This window comes from Orcinus orca, chromosome 6 (genome assembly GCF_937001465.1).
Source record: "Orcinus orca chromosome 6, mOrcOrc1.1, whole genome shotgun sequence".
NCBI classification, from domain to species: domain Eukaryota; kingdom Metazoa; phylum Chordata; class Mammalia; order Artiodactyla; family Delphinidae; genus Orcinus; species Orcinus orca.
The window spans coordinates 112,165,774-112,183,885 of record NC_064564.1 but is presented as its reverse complement, the minus strand read 5'-3'; the positions used below and the strand labels follow the sequence as shown (position 1 = coordinate 112,183,885).

The 18,112-nt window shown below is 47.1% G+C and overlaps 1 protein-coding gene across 22 annotated transcripts in view; it reads right to left on the bottom strand.

The window, feature by feature from the left end:
* Positions 1-18,112, bottom strand: part of RALGPS1 (Ral GEF with PH domain and SH3 binding motif 1) — a 287,326-nt gene that overhangs the window by 182,484 nt on the left and 86,730 nt on the right. For all 22 annotated transcript variants that reach the window (XM_049710721.1, XM_049710726.1, XM_049710727.1 and 19 more), the window contains one exon: positions 6,640-6,723. In XM_049710721.1, the coding sequence (XP_049566678.1) occupies positions 6,640-6,723 (84 nt within the window). The remainder of the gene's footprint in view (positions 1-6,639; positions 6,724-18,112) is intronic.

Sequence of the window (18,112 nt, the reverse complement as noted above, 5' to 3'; positions counted from 1 at the left end):
TTTCCACATACAGAACCTGTACATACTTTGTTAGATTTATACCTAAGTATTTCTCGAGTATGTGTGTGCTACTGTAAATGGTGTTTTTTAAAAAAATTTCAAGTTCCAATTCTTCATTGCTGGTATATAGGGAAGCTTTCATATATTGATCTTGTGCCCTGCAACCTTGCTATACTCCCTTATTAGTTCCAGGAGCTTTAAAAATAGATTTCTTTGAGATTTTCTGTATAGACCATCATGTCATCTGTGAATAAAGACAATTTTATTTCTTCCTGAAGCAACACAAACTTTCACTCTTTGCTGGTGGGAATGCAAAATGGTACAGACGTGATCCAGCAACTGTACTCCTAGATATTTACCCAGTTTATTTGAAGTCTTATGTCCACACCAAAAAAAACCCAGCATGCATATGTTTATAGCAGTTTTACTCGTAATCATCAAAAACTGTAAGTCCTTCAGAAGGTGAATGGATAGACTAGTAAATCCATACAATGAGCAGTACTCATAAAAAAGCCATCAAGCCATATAAAGACATGGATGAATCTTAAATGCATATGGCTAAGTGAAAAGACAGTCAGAAAAGGCTACATATATATGAGTCCCTTTTTTTTTTTTTTTTTTTTTTTTTACATTCTGGAAAGGTAAAACTTTAGAGATAGCAAGCAGATCAGAATCTGGACCACTGCCTTCCTCTCCATAGCAAACCCTGCCTTATTCCTTGGGTAACATCAACATCACTGTGAACGACCATGGTCATTTCAGCAACTGTTACACACCTATCACTCCAGTCACCTCCTTCTCCAAATTACCCAGGACTGCGCTGCATCAGAAACCTGAAGTTCCAGTCTCGGGCCACAACCTTTAACCTTCTAATCCTCACCTGCTCCTTGACCCCCGCCCCACTGCTGTGCCCATCCTTCCCTCTCACCACGCCTTGGAGTCCTTGGTGGCCCTTTTCCTCTTGAGCAGATGGATCCCCTATCATTTGTCACTTCAGCCCCTTCTTAGCCAGTACTTTTAGGTCCCTTGCCCCATGGTCCTTCAAAAAATCTGCTTTGCTCATCATGGATGGATCCAACCACTTGCCTTCCTGTGCCCCTCTCTTTAGGCTGCAAAGTGCAACTAGAGAGAACCAGCGACCCTCATGCCCTGGGGCTACTTTAAAAGCCACAACCTCTATTTCCAGCGGCTCTGCCCACAAGTCTTCCTATATTTCCATAGTCAACCTTCTCTTTCCCCTGGAGTGGTTTTTTCAAGCTCCCCCCAAACCCCTCAAGCTTTCCTCCTGCTTCCCCGCCTTCACCTCCTATTTCACCGAGGAAAGAGGAGCCGTGAACCTTCTTGCACCACACCTGCAAGCAGACCTGTGTCTGTATCTTTCCTTTCTGCAGACTCGCCTTTTACGATGAAGAGGTCCCAGGCCTCGGCCTCTCCCACCTTCGCTGGGACTTCACTTCATTATGTATTCCCTCTCTCTCCTCATCTTTAATTTTTCCCGGTGTACTGGCTCTTTCCATTCAAAATATGTACACCCCCAAGGCTCTTTCTGCTGAAAAGAAAAGAGGAATATTAACACCTCCCTGAACGTCTTCAACCCCTCCAGCTACCCCCTTCTTCTCATCTTTCTCCTTAGAGCCACTGTTCAAGCATCGCCTACACCTGCTCTCTCCATTTCCTCACATCTACCGCTCAAGCTGCTACAGCCCAGCTTCCATTTCACACCCCCGCAGAACAGCTCCTGCTGAGCCTAGCACCGCCGTGCTGCTAAACATAAAAGACTCTTTTTTTAGTCCTTTTAAATGACCCATTCTGTAGCATCCCGTTATCCTTGAGACACTGATTTCCAAGACACCAGCCTTTCTGGGTGTTCTTCTCGTGCCCAGGCTGCTCTTTCTCAGCCCCTTCTCCTCTGCCCTTCCCATAAGCCCTAAGGCTCTCACGTGGGCCTCTGTTGCTCCCTGGGCAATCTCATCTACTCCTGCGGCTTCGAATGCAGGTGACTGCAATATCTGCATCTTCAAGCTGGATCTATCCCCTGACTCCCAGATGCAAATACCCAATTACCTGCTGCATGGTTGAGCTCACACGCCCAGACCTCTCTCCTCTCCGTCATCTCCCCTCTCACAACTGCTCCTCCTCCTCTGCACTCACCACCTCAAAGAGTGCCGCTGCCAAGGACCAAAGCGGGGCCTCCTTTGCGCCTCCCTGTCATCTCCCCCCAAATCCAATCAATCACCCAGTGCTATCATTCGGTCTCTTAATATTCTCTTGAGCCCGGCCACTCTACATCTCTGTCGTTCACCTAGATTAATGGGACAGACTCCAATCCAGTCTCCTGGCCTCCCTTCCTACTGCCCACACCTCTCCTCTGGTTTTCCCACCCTAGCACTGATTCCCCTGGATTGTAATCCCCTCCATCACGTCTGTCTCCCCCACCAGACTATGAGCTAATGATGGCAAGGGCTACATCCAGTTTACTGCTGACCCCCTGAACCTAGCACAGAGCCCGGTACCATGTTCAGTCAATGTCTATTAAATAAATAAATGAATATAACCAGAAGTAATGAGCCTCAAATGAAGGAGGGTTTATACAACGAGGAAAGAATAATTGTTTGGAGGTAGCATTTGGAAGGGAAAATGCTAACACTGCCTCCCAGCCCTGTGATAAATGAAGTCTGGAAGAACAGGGGATTCTACTGGAGTCATGTTCAGAAAAATGCGGGGGGCCCTAAGTAAGGAAACTCACCAGCTATGTGGCTTTGAGCAAGTTACTTCACTTTCCAGAACCTCAGCTTCCTCATCCATAAAATGGGTTTAAAATATCGGCCTCAGTGGGTTTTGTGAAAACAGAATTAGATGATGCAGGTTAAATGCTTAGCACAGTATCTAACTCAGTAAGTTGAGCCTAAGTGCTCAATAACTGTTTTTTAAATAGTCTCGATTAAAGCCAAGAGAAATCAGGAACATTCGGTGACTAGGCTAATGACGCATGCATGGGGTATCAGCAGATTGATCAGGGGAGAAAGCTGAGAGCTGGATGGAAGAGTGCAAGAGGGAAGAGGGTCTGTGGGCGGTTCTGGCCATCCCTCAGCCTCTTCCTGTCCGAGCACCAACTTTCCCTGAGGAACTGCCAGTCCTCCCATCTCAGTCCCTGCGGCCTTGGCCCCCTACCCTACCTCCATGGGAAGGCCTGTTTCTGAGACCTGGCCAGCCAGAGCCTCCTGTTTCCTGGTCAGGGTGATGAGATCACGAAGCGCAGGATGGGGCTCAAGCCAGGGCCATCAACCCCAGAGTCTCTGTTCCAGGACATCAAATGGAGCTACTGAAGAAGAGGAAGGTCTTTTCTGCAGGGGTTGCCCTCACAATGAGCTGTTGGCAGCCATCTTGGAACCACAGAGGAGGGGGCCGCCTGAGGGGAGCCAGCACAGAGAAACCACCTCCCTGAACGTCTCCAGGGACCTCCAGGTGGAGAGAGCAGCGCCATCCAAGCAATACATGAAGTCTAGTCTCTCCCTGGACATTGTTACATAAGCCAGTAAGGCGAGTTTGAGCTGGGGTTTCAGTCATTAAGAACTAAGTACGTGTATGTGTGTGTGCGTATATATATATATATATATATATATATATATGAGTCCATGAGAAACGTTAAAGCAGTCCTCCAGGGCAAAATGTTGGGAACCTTTGCCTGGTCCAATCTCTGCTAATACATAAGGGTCCTGAGACCTAGACTTGGACTTGCCTAAGGCCTCAGAACAGGTTAGCAGCAGAGCCTGGACTGGAACCAAGTCATCCGAATTCCCTCTCTGTCTCTTCCTAATTCTTCATCTTCAGGACACAATCTCAACCCCACCGCCAGCACTTAGGCCCAAGGCTAACCTTCCTTTCAGCTTGTAGCTCCCACTACAATACCACCCTTTTTAAGGCTAATATTACTTGTTTACTATATGTCAAGTGCTGAGCTAAACCCTTTACATCCATGATTCTCATTTAATCTTCAAAAATCACTTGAAACGATTCTTCCTATTTTATAAATGAGGAAGGTCAGAGGCTGAAAGACAACCCAAGATCATACAGGCAACAAGTTGTAGAGCTAAGGTGCAAACTCAGGTCTGTTTGATTCCATGCGACCACAGCTCCTCAGCCTGCTGTCCACAGACCTCTAAAGTGTTCATGTACAGACTTTGGGGGGCAGTGGGCAGGGGAGGCAGCAAACCCACTCAGATTAAATGGAAATGTATATATCTATGTATTTATCTGAGGGCAGGTTCATATGTGATATTGTCAGATTCCCAAAAGAACCCGTGATCGGAAAAAGACTGAGAACTTTTGGCTTTATGGTGAACTCCCTGGGGCCAAGACACAAGCCTGGCCCATAACAGACCCTTAGGGAACCTGGCCAAGCTCTTCCATCTCAGCCACTCTATAAACAAATCCGAAGGGACTCAGGTCCCATGGAGAAGCAGGCACGTCCTCAGAGGCTGACCAGAACACTTGGCTGCTGGATTTTTGGTTTGGCCACAGGGAGCCTCAGATTCCCTCGCAACCTCCTTCCAATCAACTAATCTTCCCTTTCTTCCCGAAAAAATGTTTGGATGCCTACTACATACAGACACGGCGCTAAGAGCTCTACCTATATCATTTCATTTCATTTTCGTAACAACTGTGCACAGTGAGTACTATTATCATTCTCATTCACAGATAAAGGAAACAGGCTCAGAAAGGTAAGGGACCTGCTCGCCTTTATCTGGAGTCTGATGAGCAGCTTTGTTGTCACACGTGAAAGTCTGCCAGGAAGAGACGCCAATCAGTTCATCTCACGGAAAGCAGCCCCAGCGGCTGATGGACTGGCCACTGGCCAGTTTTCAAACCAGAGCTACCAGGGCTGTGTCCAGGAACTGCTCTCTAAGTGGCTCACAGGCCAGCAGGGAGACCATCTCTCAGAGCATTCTGTGAGAATGCAGCTTTACTTCTGGCTCATTTCACCCACTTGGTCTGAGCTGGACACAATACAATTGTTCACAGAACAAGCTGCACTGCCCTTTGCCAAGCTGACCTGGCCTCCACGTGCAAAGCAGATTACATCAGAGCCGCCAGTGGCCCTCCTCCGGGAGCTCTGTAGCTGATCAGAGGTGGGACTGAGCTGGCTCCCAGCCAAATAGTTTTGCTAAGGAAACTATGAATCCCCTGATACTGTGTACACATCTGGTTTTTTTAAAAGACTAAGCTCAGTTGAAAAGGAAAAGATTTTGAAAATAAAGAAGAAAAAAAAGAAGGCTTCAGTATTTCTCTTTTCAAAACAAAGGGTGTACAGTCCCTACCACAGATGTGGCTAGGCCTTCCTTAGTTCCTGTTGTATCTCAGAAAACAACAATAATGTGAACTCTGGCCTTGATCATCAGAACACAAGCTGGCGCCTCTCTGAGTCTCTCACTATGCTTGGAGCGGTAACCAGCCAGGGCTGGAGAAGCCTGGAGAGAGCTGAGTAACGGCAATGCGCAGGACCCGGCATTTCCCAGCGGGACGGCCCAGCTGGAGGGAAGGCCCAAAGGGAACCCAGGCCCAACACCCAGAGCCCCAGTCACGTACACTGTGCAACCTCGAGGCCACTGTCCTCATCTGAAACCAGAAAAGCAAGAAGAAAGAGGAAAAGCTGTCAACAGCCCCATTTGGAGCTTTGGTTTGTTCAAAGGGGTCTTGCAGGGTACTTTCTACTGAAGATCATGTTCTGGCAGGTCTGTCTGAGCAGTCAGAAGCCTACCCCACTTACTTGGTCCAAGTCCCTGATATCATTCCTTTAGGTGGGGATGCAGCGCTTCCTACCTGGAGCAAAGGTTCTGATTGGACCAAGTCGGTTTGTAGTAGCATGCATGCGGCCAGTGACCAGGCCATCAGAAATTCAAAGAAATTCAATTCAAAAAGTGTTTCCTGAGTACCTCATTCATTCATTCTACATATATTTACTGAAGGTCTATTATATGCCTGACATAGGGCAAGGTGGTGGGGGACACAGTGATGAACAAGATAGACATGGTTCCTGCCCTCGTGAAGCCCACAGATGGCCAAGGAAGATGGAGACTAAAGAGTTACACAGAATGAGGACAGATGGGGAAAGGACCACATGGAGAAGTACAGGTGCACTGAGGAGACATATGACAGGGAGACCTTATACAGGCTGAGATTCATGGGAGGCTCCTAGAGAGAGTGACATTCCCACTGAGATCTGGTTGGGAGCTGAACAGGGAGGACAGCACGAATGGGGCCCTGATGAGACCAAGATGTGATGCAGCAGGAAAGAGGCGGGAGGCCAGGATGGCCGAAGCCCACAGAGTGGGGGGACAGACAAGAGATGAGGCTGGAGAGGTGGACAGAAGCCAGACCCACCACGCAGGACCTTGTAGGGCACATTAAGGTGCCCGAACCCTAGCTTAAGTGGAATTGGAAGCCACCGAAATGATTTAAACACAGAAAAGAGGTGTTCAATTCCCCCCGCTGTGTGAAAAAGCACAGATGAAGTGGGGGCTTAGGAAGAGGAGTTTGGACCTGGGGCCAGGTGCCTGAGACTGAAGCCTGGAGGGGCTCCCAGCCCATGGGGGACAACAGAGCGCTATCTGCACAGGCACATGCAAGCGGCATTCTTACCTGGTTAAACCTCCGGGTAAAGGCCACGACGTTGGGAGCGAGACTATGTTTCTCCTTCTTACTCCATCCACAGCTGGCTAGTTCCTGGGAAGCACAAAGTCAATTTCAACAGTGATTCCAATGGGGATGCAAATACAGCAGGGCATCTAACTGGAATGTGGACACAGAGATGGGGAAGGACTGAAGCACTGGCCATCTATGTCCTCCCAGGGTGGGAGAGATTCTCCTCCTCCTCCGGAGAAGAGGGCTGGGTCTCTAGGTGGAGGTGTATCCTGGGACCCCCAGAGGTGAGGGTGAGAAGCAGGACACTTTTCTCCATAACCCCGGCCACATCTCCCAGGACTTCTATGCCAAATTATTCTCAACCCCGCCACTGCCACTCTGCCAGCTCCCCGGGACCAGAAGCCCTTTCTTAATGCAAATTGTCTGCGAGAGGGTATAATGTTATATTGAGCAGGATCATACCCCAGGGCTACCTTAAAATTAAAATCTGGCTGAAGATGCTCAGATTTCATTGACCATGTGACATCCTCCATTCCTGGAACCAGGGGACGTCCTGGGCCAAGCGATCAGAGAAGCTTCTGGAATGACCTCAGATTCTTTCCTGAAGTTGCCCCCCCCCACCGCCATCTCTCATATAAACAAAAGGGGGCAGAAAGACAGGTTGCCTTAATATCTTCTTCAGGAGCGTAGTCTCTTCTTTTCTAGCAGATTTAGCATTATAATTTGAAGAGTCAAATGACCTAAATGTTACCTAACAGTGAGGCTGGTTCCTCTCCAAGGGAGGAAATGGGAGCAATCTAATGAGATTACCTGGGGGAAGTAGATAAAAGGATGAAGGAAAAGCCATTAACTAAATGCCCAGCTTTGCCAGCTTGTGCCTTGGTGACCCCTGGCAGAGAGAATGCAGGGAAGGAAAGTTCTCTACCCCTCAGTTACAAGGCTTCCTTCTAACTCATATCCAGCCTCTGTATTATTAATGACATTATTTTTTGCCCCACACCTGGAACTTTTATAAGGGCTTTAGTGAGGGTCGGCTGCCTACCAGCCGGAACAGACACAGATCAGGGGTCTACCAGGAAGTCAGGGGGTGCTGTGGGAATGGCCAAAGACAAACTGAGCAGTTAGGCCTGAAGTGCCGTGCCCTTCAAATGCATCTCAGGACCCAACTGAAGTCACCGGCACGCGCCTGTGGGAAGCCGGCTGCAGGCAATGGGCAGCTCCGGATTCAAGGTGAATGACCTGGACTTGAGAACGCTTGGGAACCAGCCAGGAGCTAAGAAACACAGCTCCTCTTCCTGGAGGCCTCACTTCTATAAATGGCACCATTGTCCTCCCAGTCACCCATATGAAAAAATACAGCAGACATCCTTGACCCTGCCAAGTCCTTCTCACCCTCACAATTTAGACCCCAAGTCATGGTAATGACAATGATATTAACTAATGCTACCATTTACCAAGAATCCCCCATTGTGTCGGTACCGGACAGGGAGCCTCACTTGTTATCTCATGTAATTCTCACCACATCCGTTTTAATACAGAAGAGGGCTGAGTCCTATAGTCATCACCTTGAATGAACGCTCTGGCTCCACTTCTTTTCACAAGTAGACGTGAATCTCTTTGAGCTGTAGAGTTTGCCTGTTTACCATGATTCTCCTCGATGTGTGTATCCGAGTTTCTTTTCTAGCGTATATTTGACCTACAAAGTCAGTTCCATTGACTCCTACTCCACCCCACCTTTAGAACATATGCAGTCGGCAAATGTATATTACTGCCCTTTCGAAAGGTAACTGTGAGGACAAGAGCCTCTCTCCCCTATGGATTCCAAAGCCAGCCCTGGAAATGTATGTGTTATAATCGGATATAAAAGAGAATTTCTAAAACTGATGTTCAAGGACTGGGACATGGTTGTTGCCCAGTTTCTGGCTGGTAGTTGCTCCCTTTGTTTTTCCCTGAATTCTTTAATAAACAGCAGAAGTTATACACACATCCGTAAGTGTGGGGGGCAGGGACGGTACACGTGTGTAAGGGTTCATTTAATTCAGAGTTTGGGTCTATTTCCACACTGTAAGTAACTTAGGAAGGCATCCTCAAAGGGAGCAGCGTGGACCTTACAGACCGAGCCAGGTCAGAGCCCACCCTCCACACACTAGCTGCGTGATGTGTATCTTCTCAGAACCTCAATTTTCTCACCTTAAATGGGTCTGATAATATATTTACCCATGAAGCTCATTAGAACAGGTAAGATTAAAGCTCACACAGAGGACCTGGCATGTAACAATCACTTGATAAATGTTATTACCCACCCTCCTCTTTCCAGGGTCACGCTGCTGTCAGACACGGCCTTAAATCCAAACACTCCCTTCTTTCTTCCACACACACTCTTGTCGCTGTCTTGAATTATTAACAAAATCGATTATTATTTCTCTTTCATTCTGCTGATGTCATTCAGGCAAGAACCAAAGCAGGTACTTAATACATCTGCCCCAAATTTGTTTGATTTGAATATTTCTAAGACCCTGATTTAAAAACTGCATGTACAGTTCTTGGCGTTTGACAATTCCCTAAGGACCCTTTTGCACTGGAATACATGTCACATTTAAAATTAAAACTTTGGGACTCCCTTGGTGGCCCAGTAGTTAAGACTTCGCCTTCCAACACAGGGGGTGAGGGTCCCACCAATACAGCTAAGATCTCATGTGCCTCACGGCCAAAAGACCAAAACAGAAGCAACATTATAACAAATTCTATAAAGACTTTCCAAAAAATGGTCCACATCGAAAAAAAAATCTTTAAAATGAAAACTTCAACAGAGTAAAACACTATGTTTGAGAGGTTCCTTGATAAAATGGAAAGGGTCCTTTCCTTGCTCTGAATCCCAACCCTGTCACTCATTTCCTGGGTGACCGCTCTCTTGGCATCAGTTGCATCGCTGATGAAAACAGGGATGCTGAGACTAACTCCACAGAATTGTGGCGGAGACCAAGAGAGATAAAGCCTGACAAAGGAGGTGACATGCAGGGCACAGGCCTGGCTCACAGCAGATTCATTTGTTGAATGGACAGGGCATGAACATTCCTCAGTGTTGAAATCTCCCAAATCCAGTGCAGAAAGATTTATCAAGATGTCAAAAGAAATAAGGCCATTCTAACTGCACTAAAACACGTCCCAAGCCCAGCCTCCTTGGCAGTATTCCTCTTCTGTGTTTGGCCTTATAGGAATATGAGATGCCATCTGTGTGAAGTGGGTTTGGAAAACGTGAAGTAATAGAACAACACTCCTCCAGCCACTATTACCTAAAAAAGGTCCATGTTACAGAACAGATTTGAGTGTAATTAAGTTAAAATTGACCAGAGGAGACGGGGCTGGTTCTATAAGGGAGACAAGGGGCTGCGCTGAGGCTGGTAAGGCCTTGGTAGCCCTGCGTGCTGTAGAGCCAGCCCTGTGGCTGCCCTGGGGTGCGCTGGGGCCCTGATCTCGCCCCGGCTGTCCTTGGCTCTGAGCTGTCTGCTGAGGTCCACTGGATGTGAAAGGGCAGTAAGAGCCTGTACAGTCCTTGCCAGCTTCTTCTGGGACCTTTTCTCCATCATGTGGCTGTTCCCTGGGTTCATCGGGGAGAAACTTTTTGCCACTAAATAAACAAATTTACCTGCCTTCTCTCCCTTCCTCAGGCTTTAGTGGAAGAGAGGTCCTGTCCGCTCAGGACCGGCTCTCCTCCTGGCTCCCTCCCCCTCCCTGCTCAGAGGCCTTGCTCTGATGCCCTCTCTGGTCCCTGTATCTTCAACCTCTTCCTCTCCACTTTCTTTCCTGCTAGGATTTTTTTTTTGTGTGTGTGGTACGCGGGCCTCTCACTGTTGTGGCCTCTCCTGTTGCGGAGCACAGGCTCCGGACACGCAGGCTCAGCGGCCCTGGCTCACGGGCCAAGCCGCTCTGCGGCATGTGGGATCTTCCCAGACCCGAGCACAAACCCGTGTCCCCTGCATCGGCAGGCAGACTCTCAACCACTGCGCCACCAGGGAAGCCCCCTTGCTAGGATTTTAATGTGCAAAAGCCTCTCCCATTAATAATAATAATGGTGGTGACAACAATAACCACGATAGTAATAACAAAAGCCATCTTTTCTAGACCTCCCTGCCGCCTGAAAGGGTTGTCGGTTCTCCCTGTTTCAACCCGCTTCCCTGGCCACCTCCTTCTCTGGTGAGGCAAACTCTCTGCATATTTTCTGTTCTCTGTCCTTGCCCCTCAGCTCTGTGTTCTCTTGGTTGTCTTGACGCCTCTCGGGCCCCCCATTCGCAGTGTATTTTCCAGTTGCTTTGTTCTTTTCTGACACATGTCCCCCAAGCCCCACCAGGGTCGTCTTCCATATTCTCTACATCTGCATCCCTTCCTGGAAGATCACACACACCACCACGGCTTCCACCACATGCCCATGTCCAGCCCAAGTTTCTCTCCTGACTATAGACCAGGATATTCAGCCACCTCCTGGCCACACCTCCCTTGCCCTCCCACAGGCACCTCAAAATCAGCACGCCCAGAGCCAAAAGGGTGCCTGACCAGCTGCCTTAAGTAAAAACACCTAACGACATGAGATTCATTTAGACATTCAATCTGACAAAGGAGGGTGTTTATTACAAAGACTGTCCATGGAAAAAATCCCTAACCAAGATAAAAACAACTCTGTCTTAATACCCCCATCTGCAAGCATTCCTAGGTGACAGCAAGAGTCAACACTGGTTTTGGCTCACCCTCGAAGCTTCTCTGGCCACCAGCTTTGTGCTTAGGGTTTTGGGAGTCAGATGCCCTGAGGTGGCCTGAGAAAGGCCTGACCCTGACTGTGCCTGGGGTCAATGAGGTAAGGCCCTGGAAGAGGAGACCTGGGGAGTGGGACAAGTCCTCCCTGAAGACCCCCACAGGATCTAAGCCACTGAGCCATAGGCAGCCACATGTGGCCCTTCCACGCATGTGTTTAATTCTAATTGGAATCTGCTCCAAATCACATTCCTAAAACATGCCCACATGGAAGATGCACCACGTCAAGGAAAGGTCACTAAATCTGACCTCAGGGACCACACCACATTACCATCTTGCTCAATGGCAACCTTTTTTCCTTCCTTCTACCTCCAAGTTTCTCCCCATCCCTCCCATCCTACCCTCTGGAACAATATTCAGAAGAACTGGTGGGACAGTCACACACTAGTCAAAGGAGTTTTAAAAGCACCCCAGGGAGTGGGTGACCCACTGAGGCAGTGGGGGGAGACAGCGCCAGTTTGGGGGTTGGCAGTGGGGTCTGACTAAGGAGTAAGGCATTTCAGAGCTCTCATACCTCACAGCTGGGAATGCAAAATGGTAGCGCCATTTGGGAGAGCAGTTTCACAGTTTCTTTTAATGTTAAGCATACACTTCACGAAATGACCCAGCAATCTCACTAAAGCAAACATTTCATTTGTACACACAAAAAACTGTGTGCATGTTTATGGCAGTTCTCAATATGGAAATTCTCTATTTCCCCAAACTGGAAACCCAGGTTTCCATCAATTGGTGAAGGGACAAATTGTGATCCATCCATATAATCAAACACTACTTGGCAATAAAAAGGAATGAACTACTGACACAGGCATCAGCAAAGATAAATGTCAAAAGCTTTATGCTAAGTAAAAGGAACCAGACACAAAAATATTATAGGATTCCATTTTTATGACATTTGGAGATAGGTAAAAACTATAGGGACAGAAACCAGATCACTGGCTGCCAGGGGCACAGGGAAGTTCTAAGATGCTAGGCAAGTTCTCGCCCTGGATCGTGGTGGTTCCGTGAGAGAACAGTAGTCTTGCCTACCTTATCCACGGTTTCGCTTTCTGCAGTTTTAGTTACCTGCAGTCAACTGAGGTCCGAACATATTAAATGGAAAATTCCAGAAATAAACAATTCATACATTTTTAAATCATGCACCGTTCTAAAGCATGATGAGATCTCATGCCCTACAGCTCTGTCCAGCTCAGAACGTGAACCATCCCTTTGTCCAGCATATCCTGCCTGTCAGTCAACAAGTGGCCAGCTGTTATTAGATTGATTGTGGTGGTGTCACAGTGCTTGTGTTCAAGCAACCCTTATACTTAATAATGGTCCCAAAGCACAAGAGGAGTGATGCTAGCAATTAGGATATGCCAAGGGACTTCCCTGGTGGTGCAGTGGTTGAGAGTCCGCCTGCCAATGCAGGGGACACAGGTTCGAGCCCTGGTCGGGGAAGATCCCACGTGCCGTGGAGCAACTAAGCCCGTGAGCCACAGCTACCGAGCCTGCACTCTAGAGCCCGCAAGCCACAACTACTGAGCCCATGTGCCACAACTACTGAAGCATGCACACCTAGAGCCCGTGCTCCGCAATAGGAGAAGCCACTACAGTGAGAAGCCCACGCTCCGCAGAGAAGAGCAGCCTCCGCTGGACGCAACTGAGAAAAGCCCGCACGCAGCAACGAAGACCCAATGCAGCCGAAAATAAATAAATAATTTTTTTAAAGCGTGAATTTTATTGGATAAAATTAAACTTCAATAAGTGTGACTAAAAAAAAAAAAAAAGGAAAGAAAACAGTCCGAGCATCGAGGACTGTGAAGGGAAGCGCAGCAATAACAGCCATACAAAAGAACTAAAGAACAACTAGTTCACGTGGGACTAAGACAAAGAGGCCTGAAGGAGGGTCTCTGGGAAAAAAATAATGCAATTAAAAATGATAGGAATAAAAACATAACAGCAAACTTGAAAAAATTTGAGGACATGATGAGGGCAAATGATGATAGAAAAAAAGCAATTATAATCTCCAGGAATAACAAAAACCAAGAAATTCCTGTTTGTATATTTTTTTTTGTTTATTTGTTTGGTTGGGTTTTTTTTGCGGTACGCGGGCCTCTCACTGTTGTGGCCTCTCCCGTTGCGGAGCACAGGCTCCGGACGCGCAGGCTTAGCGGCCATGGCTCACGGGCCCAGCCGCTCCGCGGCATGTGGGATCTTCCCAGACCAGGGCATGAACCCGTGTCCCCTGCATCGGCAGGCGGACTCTCAACCACTGCGCCACCAGGGAAGCCCTGTTTGTATATGTTTAAATGTTATATATGTATTTTAATAGTATACATACATTTAAAATAGTATATATTTTAGATGTTTAAATATATATTTTAATAGCTGTATACATTTAAATATTTTATTTTTTCCCCAATGTTAGGCAGTTGATGGATTAAAAGAAAAGGGAATCTGTGGGCCCTTGATGTGAGGCATATTCTCTCTTGAATGGCCCAGGGTCCTTAGAGAATGAAATACAACCCTGGCACACTACCTAGCTTGACACTGAATGACACTTACACATTTACATAGCCATAAAAATGAATGCTGTTTGTTGGTTTGCAACTTTTAGAGTCAACCTAAGGAAAACTGATGGACTTGGTGTAACTGCAAAATGTCAGAATGTTAATTAACTTGACAGTGTAAAAGTACAGCTGACAGAAGGTGGCAAGTGGAGAAGGGGAGGAAAAGCATGGGAAGTGAGCAGTCAAGAGACACTATATAAAGCTGATGAAATCGAGGTCTCAGCGCACCAAATAAAGTTCCAAAAATAACCAGTAGAAGAAAAATCCTCTGGGGAGGGGACTGGAGTAAGGGATCAAAGCCTTTCTTCATGAGCTCTTCTGTACTATTTGAATATCATGAAAAGATTACTTTGAAACAAATTTTAATAGGTGATATGTTATAATATTACACATTGTAAAGCTTCTAAAATTAAATTTTAACAGTTGAGTAAACACTCAAATATACAAAATTTTTATAAACTCATAACCTGCTTATAACCTGTCAGGGTCAACATCTATAACGCAAATGTGTCAACATAAATAGCAGATAGTTTTCAGGTGGCCACTAGGCACTTCTGTACCTTCTGATGGAGTAAGCATGTGAAATCATGACCATCTGAACCTTCAGGAAACAGGCCTGTCCCACAGGAAACGTCAGGGCTTTTACCCAAGTGAATCACAGAGAAGGGAGCAGCTAACCGGGGAGGCTGCCTTAGACCCTCACTGGGACAAAATTGGCTGTGATGAAAAATGGAAGGAAAAGAAAAGGGAAGGAGGAAAGGTAAAAGGAGGCAAGGATGGAAGAAAGAAAGGAAGGGAGAGGAAGAACGGAGGGATCAGGGAAGAGGGGAAAGAAGACCGGAGGGCGGGGGGCCCAGCTGAGCACCAGCCCCCATGCTGGAGGGGCTCCAGGACAGTCAGACGAGACCTCGAGGAGCTCAGTGTCTGGCCGGTGGGGGAGACAGACATGAACACAAATCACTGTAACTCAAGACAACAAAAAGCAACTGCACTTTCCTGCTTTATTTCTGAAGGTTGAAGACCTAAAAAGACATTTCCTAGATCCAAGCTTTCTGAGTGACTGTCAGTGGGCTGAGGCATCTTTAGCTCTTTCCTGGGAGAAGAAGGAGAAAGAGGGGAAAGGGTGAGAAGAAAGGATGAAGAAGGAAGAGGAAGAGAAAAGGAAGAGACAACAGTAATTGACAATTTATAAAACACATCTACATTCGACACCAGAGTTAAAGTATGTTTTATGAAATATAGCAATGGACCAAACAAACATGCTCTTGCTTTCTATGTTCTACAGGAGGGGAGAGAGATGAGAAATTTGTGATTAGTCAAATGATGATAAATCCTTTAAAAAAAATGTTAACCAGGATGAAGGAATGCAATATTGGAGCGGATGCCTCAGGATGCCTGGCTGATAAACCGACTGGAGTGGAGACCACGAACGAGGTTGGCAGCAGGCTCTGCAAGGATCCAGGGAGAGGGTTCCAGGCCGAAGGAAGTGCGAGTGTGAAGACCCTGGAAGCTCTGACAGCACAAGGTGGGCAATGAGGCTGGAGCTGCTTGAGCCTGGGGCGGGTGGGAGGAGACGGGGTAGGAAGGAAGGGGGTGGAGGCCTCGAGGGCAGGTAAGGACTAGAGTTTATTCTGAGTGGGATTGGAAGGCTACAGAGGGACTGAGCAGAAGCAGTTCCAAAAGCCTCATGCTGTGCGCTGGGTAGGTTTTATCGGACCCAACCCACCCCGTGCTCTTGTGCTGTGCTACATACAATCTAACCTGTACTATAACCTCATACACGGGCAACATAATTTTCTCACGTGAGAGCAATTCACTTTAGTAATTTGAAAGAAACACCTGCTAGGGGCTGTGTGTGGAGAAGGGAGGAGCCCGGCCCCGAGGGAAATGAACACGAGGGCCTCCATAAGGGCTCAGAAGCCCTGGTGAGACAAACCACAGAGGGGGAAAGAATCGCTGGGGACAAATGGGTGCCTTCTGTGGGGTCGGGGTGCATGGGGGTCCCTGACCTAGTAGGAGGAGCTCTGCTTTCTCAGCTTCCAGTCTGTTCATTTCTGTACAGCGGCTGGTTTACAGTCACTACTGTTTCATCAAGTCCTCAAACTACCGTCTGTTTAGCAAACATGCAGATTTAGGGTCATGAAGATGATGCAAACTTCCCCAAACATTCCTTTTCCAGCCCTAGTGTTGTGCAGCTCTGCACAATTAGAACCAGCTGTCCAGGCAGGGCAGCGGCCAAGTGCAACCCTGTGAACAACCTCCAGTCCACGTGACAGCGGCCCTGTGAGCAAAACAGAGAGCGGCCCGCAGTGCAGCCCACCCGGATTCCCGGGCTCGTCACGAGGCCCACAGGGCCTCACGTTCATTTCCCACTCTCACCCCGGGGACTGCGCTCAATCCCCTTTCTCTGTATTCTTGGGATATTTTTTTCTCAAATAACATCATTCAGATGTTCTCTTTTTAAAAAGAATACATTTTTTTGTTTGTTTGTTTGATCAGAGACCTAGCACATGCTCAGTACAGAAAACCTAGACAATACAGAAAGCCCACAGAAGAGAATTTAAATCACCCACTAGCCTAACACCCAGAGAAACCATAATTTACAATCCGGTCAATAATAATGACAATAACAACAACAGCGAAATTTACTGAGCACTTACTAAGTGTCAAACACAATGTCAATCATCTTATGTACATTCATCCTTTGCTCACTGAATTCTCACAGCAACCCTATCAGATAGATACTGTAATTGCCCCCTTTTACAGATGAAGAAATGCAAGCTTAGAGAAGTTAAGCAATTTGCTCAAACCCACATATGTGGTCAACCTGAGAGCCAAGATTCCAACCTGGGTCTGTAGGTCTCAGGAGCCTGGCCCCTTGGCCTCAGAGCAGGTCCATCTCCAGAACGGAGGCCCTTCCCCACTCCCAGGCACAGAGGTACGCAGAGGTACACACGCGTACGCACACACACGCTCTCTCTCAATGGAACTCACACTGTAGCTGTGGCTTTGTCCTTACTACCTCGTCATTACAGACATTTTCTCACGTCTGCCCCACCCTCCTTTCACACTCCATACACACTTGACATCTCCTAGAAACAATCCATCATATTCGTCTCCTTTTGTTTTTCCTCTGAGTTCTAGGAGAAAATTTTAGTCTGCCTTTTAATTCTTTTGTTTTCTACAATATCTGGTTTACTGCTCACTGTTTCCACTGCAATTTAAATTTGGTAATCACGTTTTTTCAGCACAATTCAACCCTTCTTAATCTGGATCTTCGCAAACTGCATTCGTCTGTAACACTGCCGGGAACACAAAATGAAATTTCTGGAAGTAATGGGGAGAGGCATGTTCTGACCTAGTCCTCGCACTGCCTACGATTTTTTTGTCCAAACATAACTTTTCTGTGTCTGGTGAGTATGCTAAACACCAAATCGGAAACTTGAAAAGTTAACTCAAAATTTCCAGGGCCACGTGATTTTACCAGTGAGTCCTGTCAGACCTCATAATTAAGTGTTTAAGTAACACCTAATTCTTATGCTAAATAATTTATTCCAGAGCACAGAAAGCAATGGAGAGAAGCCCCAAACCCTAACACCTAACAAATACAGAACAAGTGGGAAAAAGAATCATCATACATGGCCCAGCAGGTTTGTCTAAAAAAATGTAAGAATAGGGCTTCCCTGGTGGCCCAGTGGTTGAGAGTCCGCCTGCCGATGCAGGGGACATGGGTTCGTGCCCCGGTCCGGGAAGATCCCACACGCCGCAGAGCGGCTAGGCCCATGAGCCATGGCCGCTGGGCCTGCGTGCCCGGAGCCTGTGCTCCGCAATGGGAGAGGCCACAACAGTGAGAGGCCCGCGTACCGCAAAAAAAAAAAAAAAAAAAAAGTAAGAATAAGCTAATATTATGAAAACTCTTAACATAATAACAGTACATCAATAAATCAAAGAAGAGGAAAGTGTTATGTTCCTCTCAGATACTGAAAAAAGTAATTAGCAAAATGCAACATTTGTTTGGGATTTTAAAAAGAACTTCTTAGAAGCTTAGTAATATCTCAAACCAACAGCCATCATTATATAACAAGAGAAACACTAAAGGAATCTGAATTAAAGTT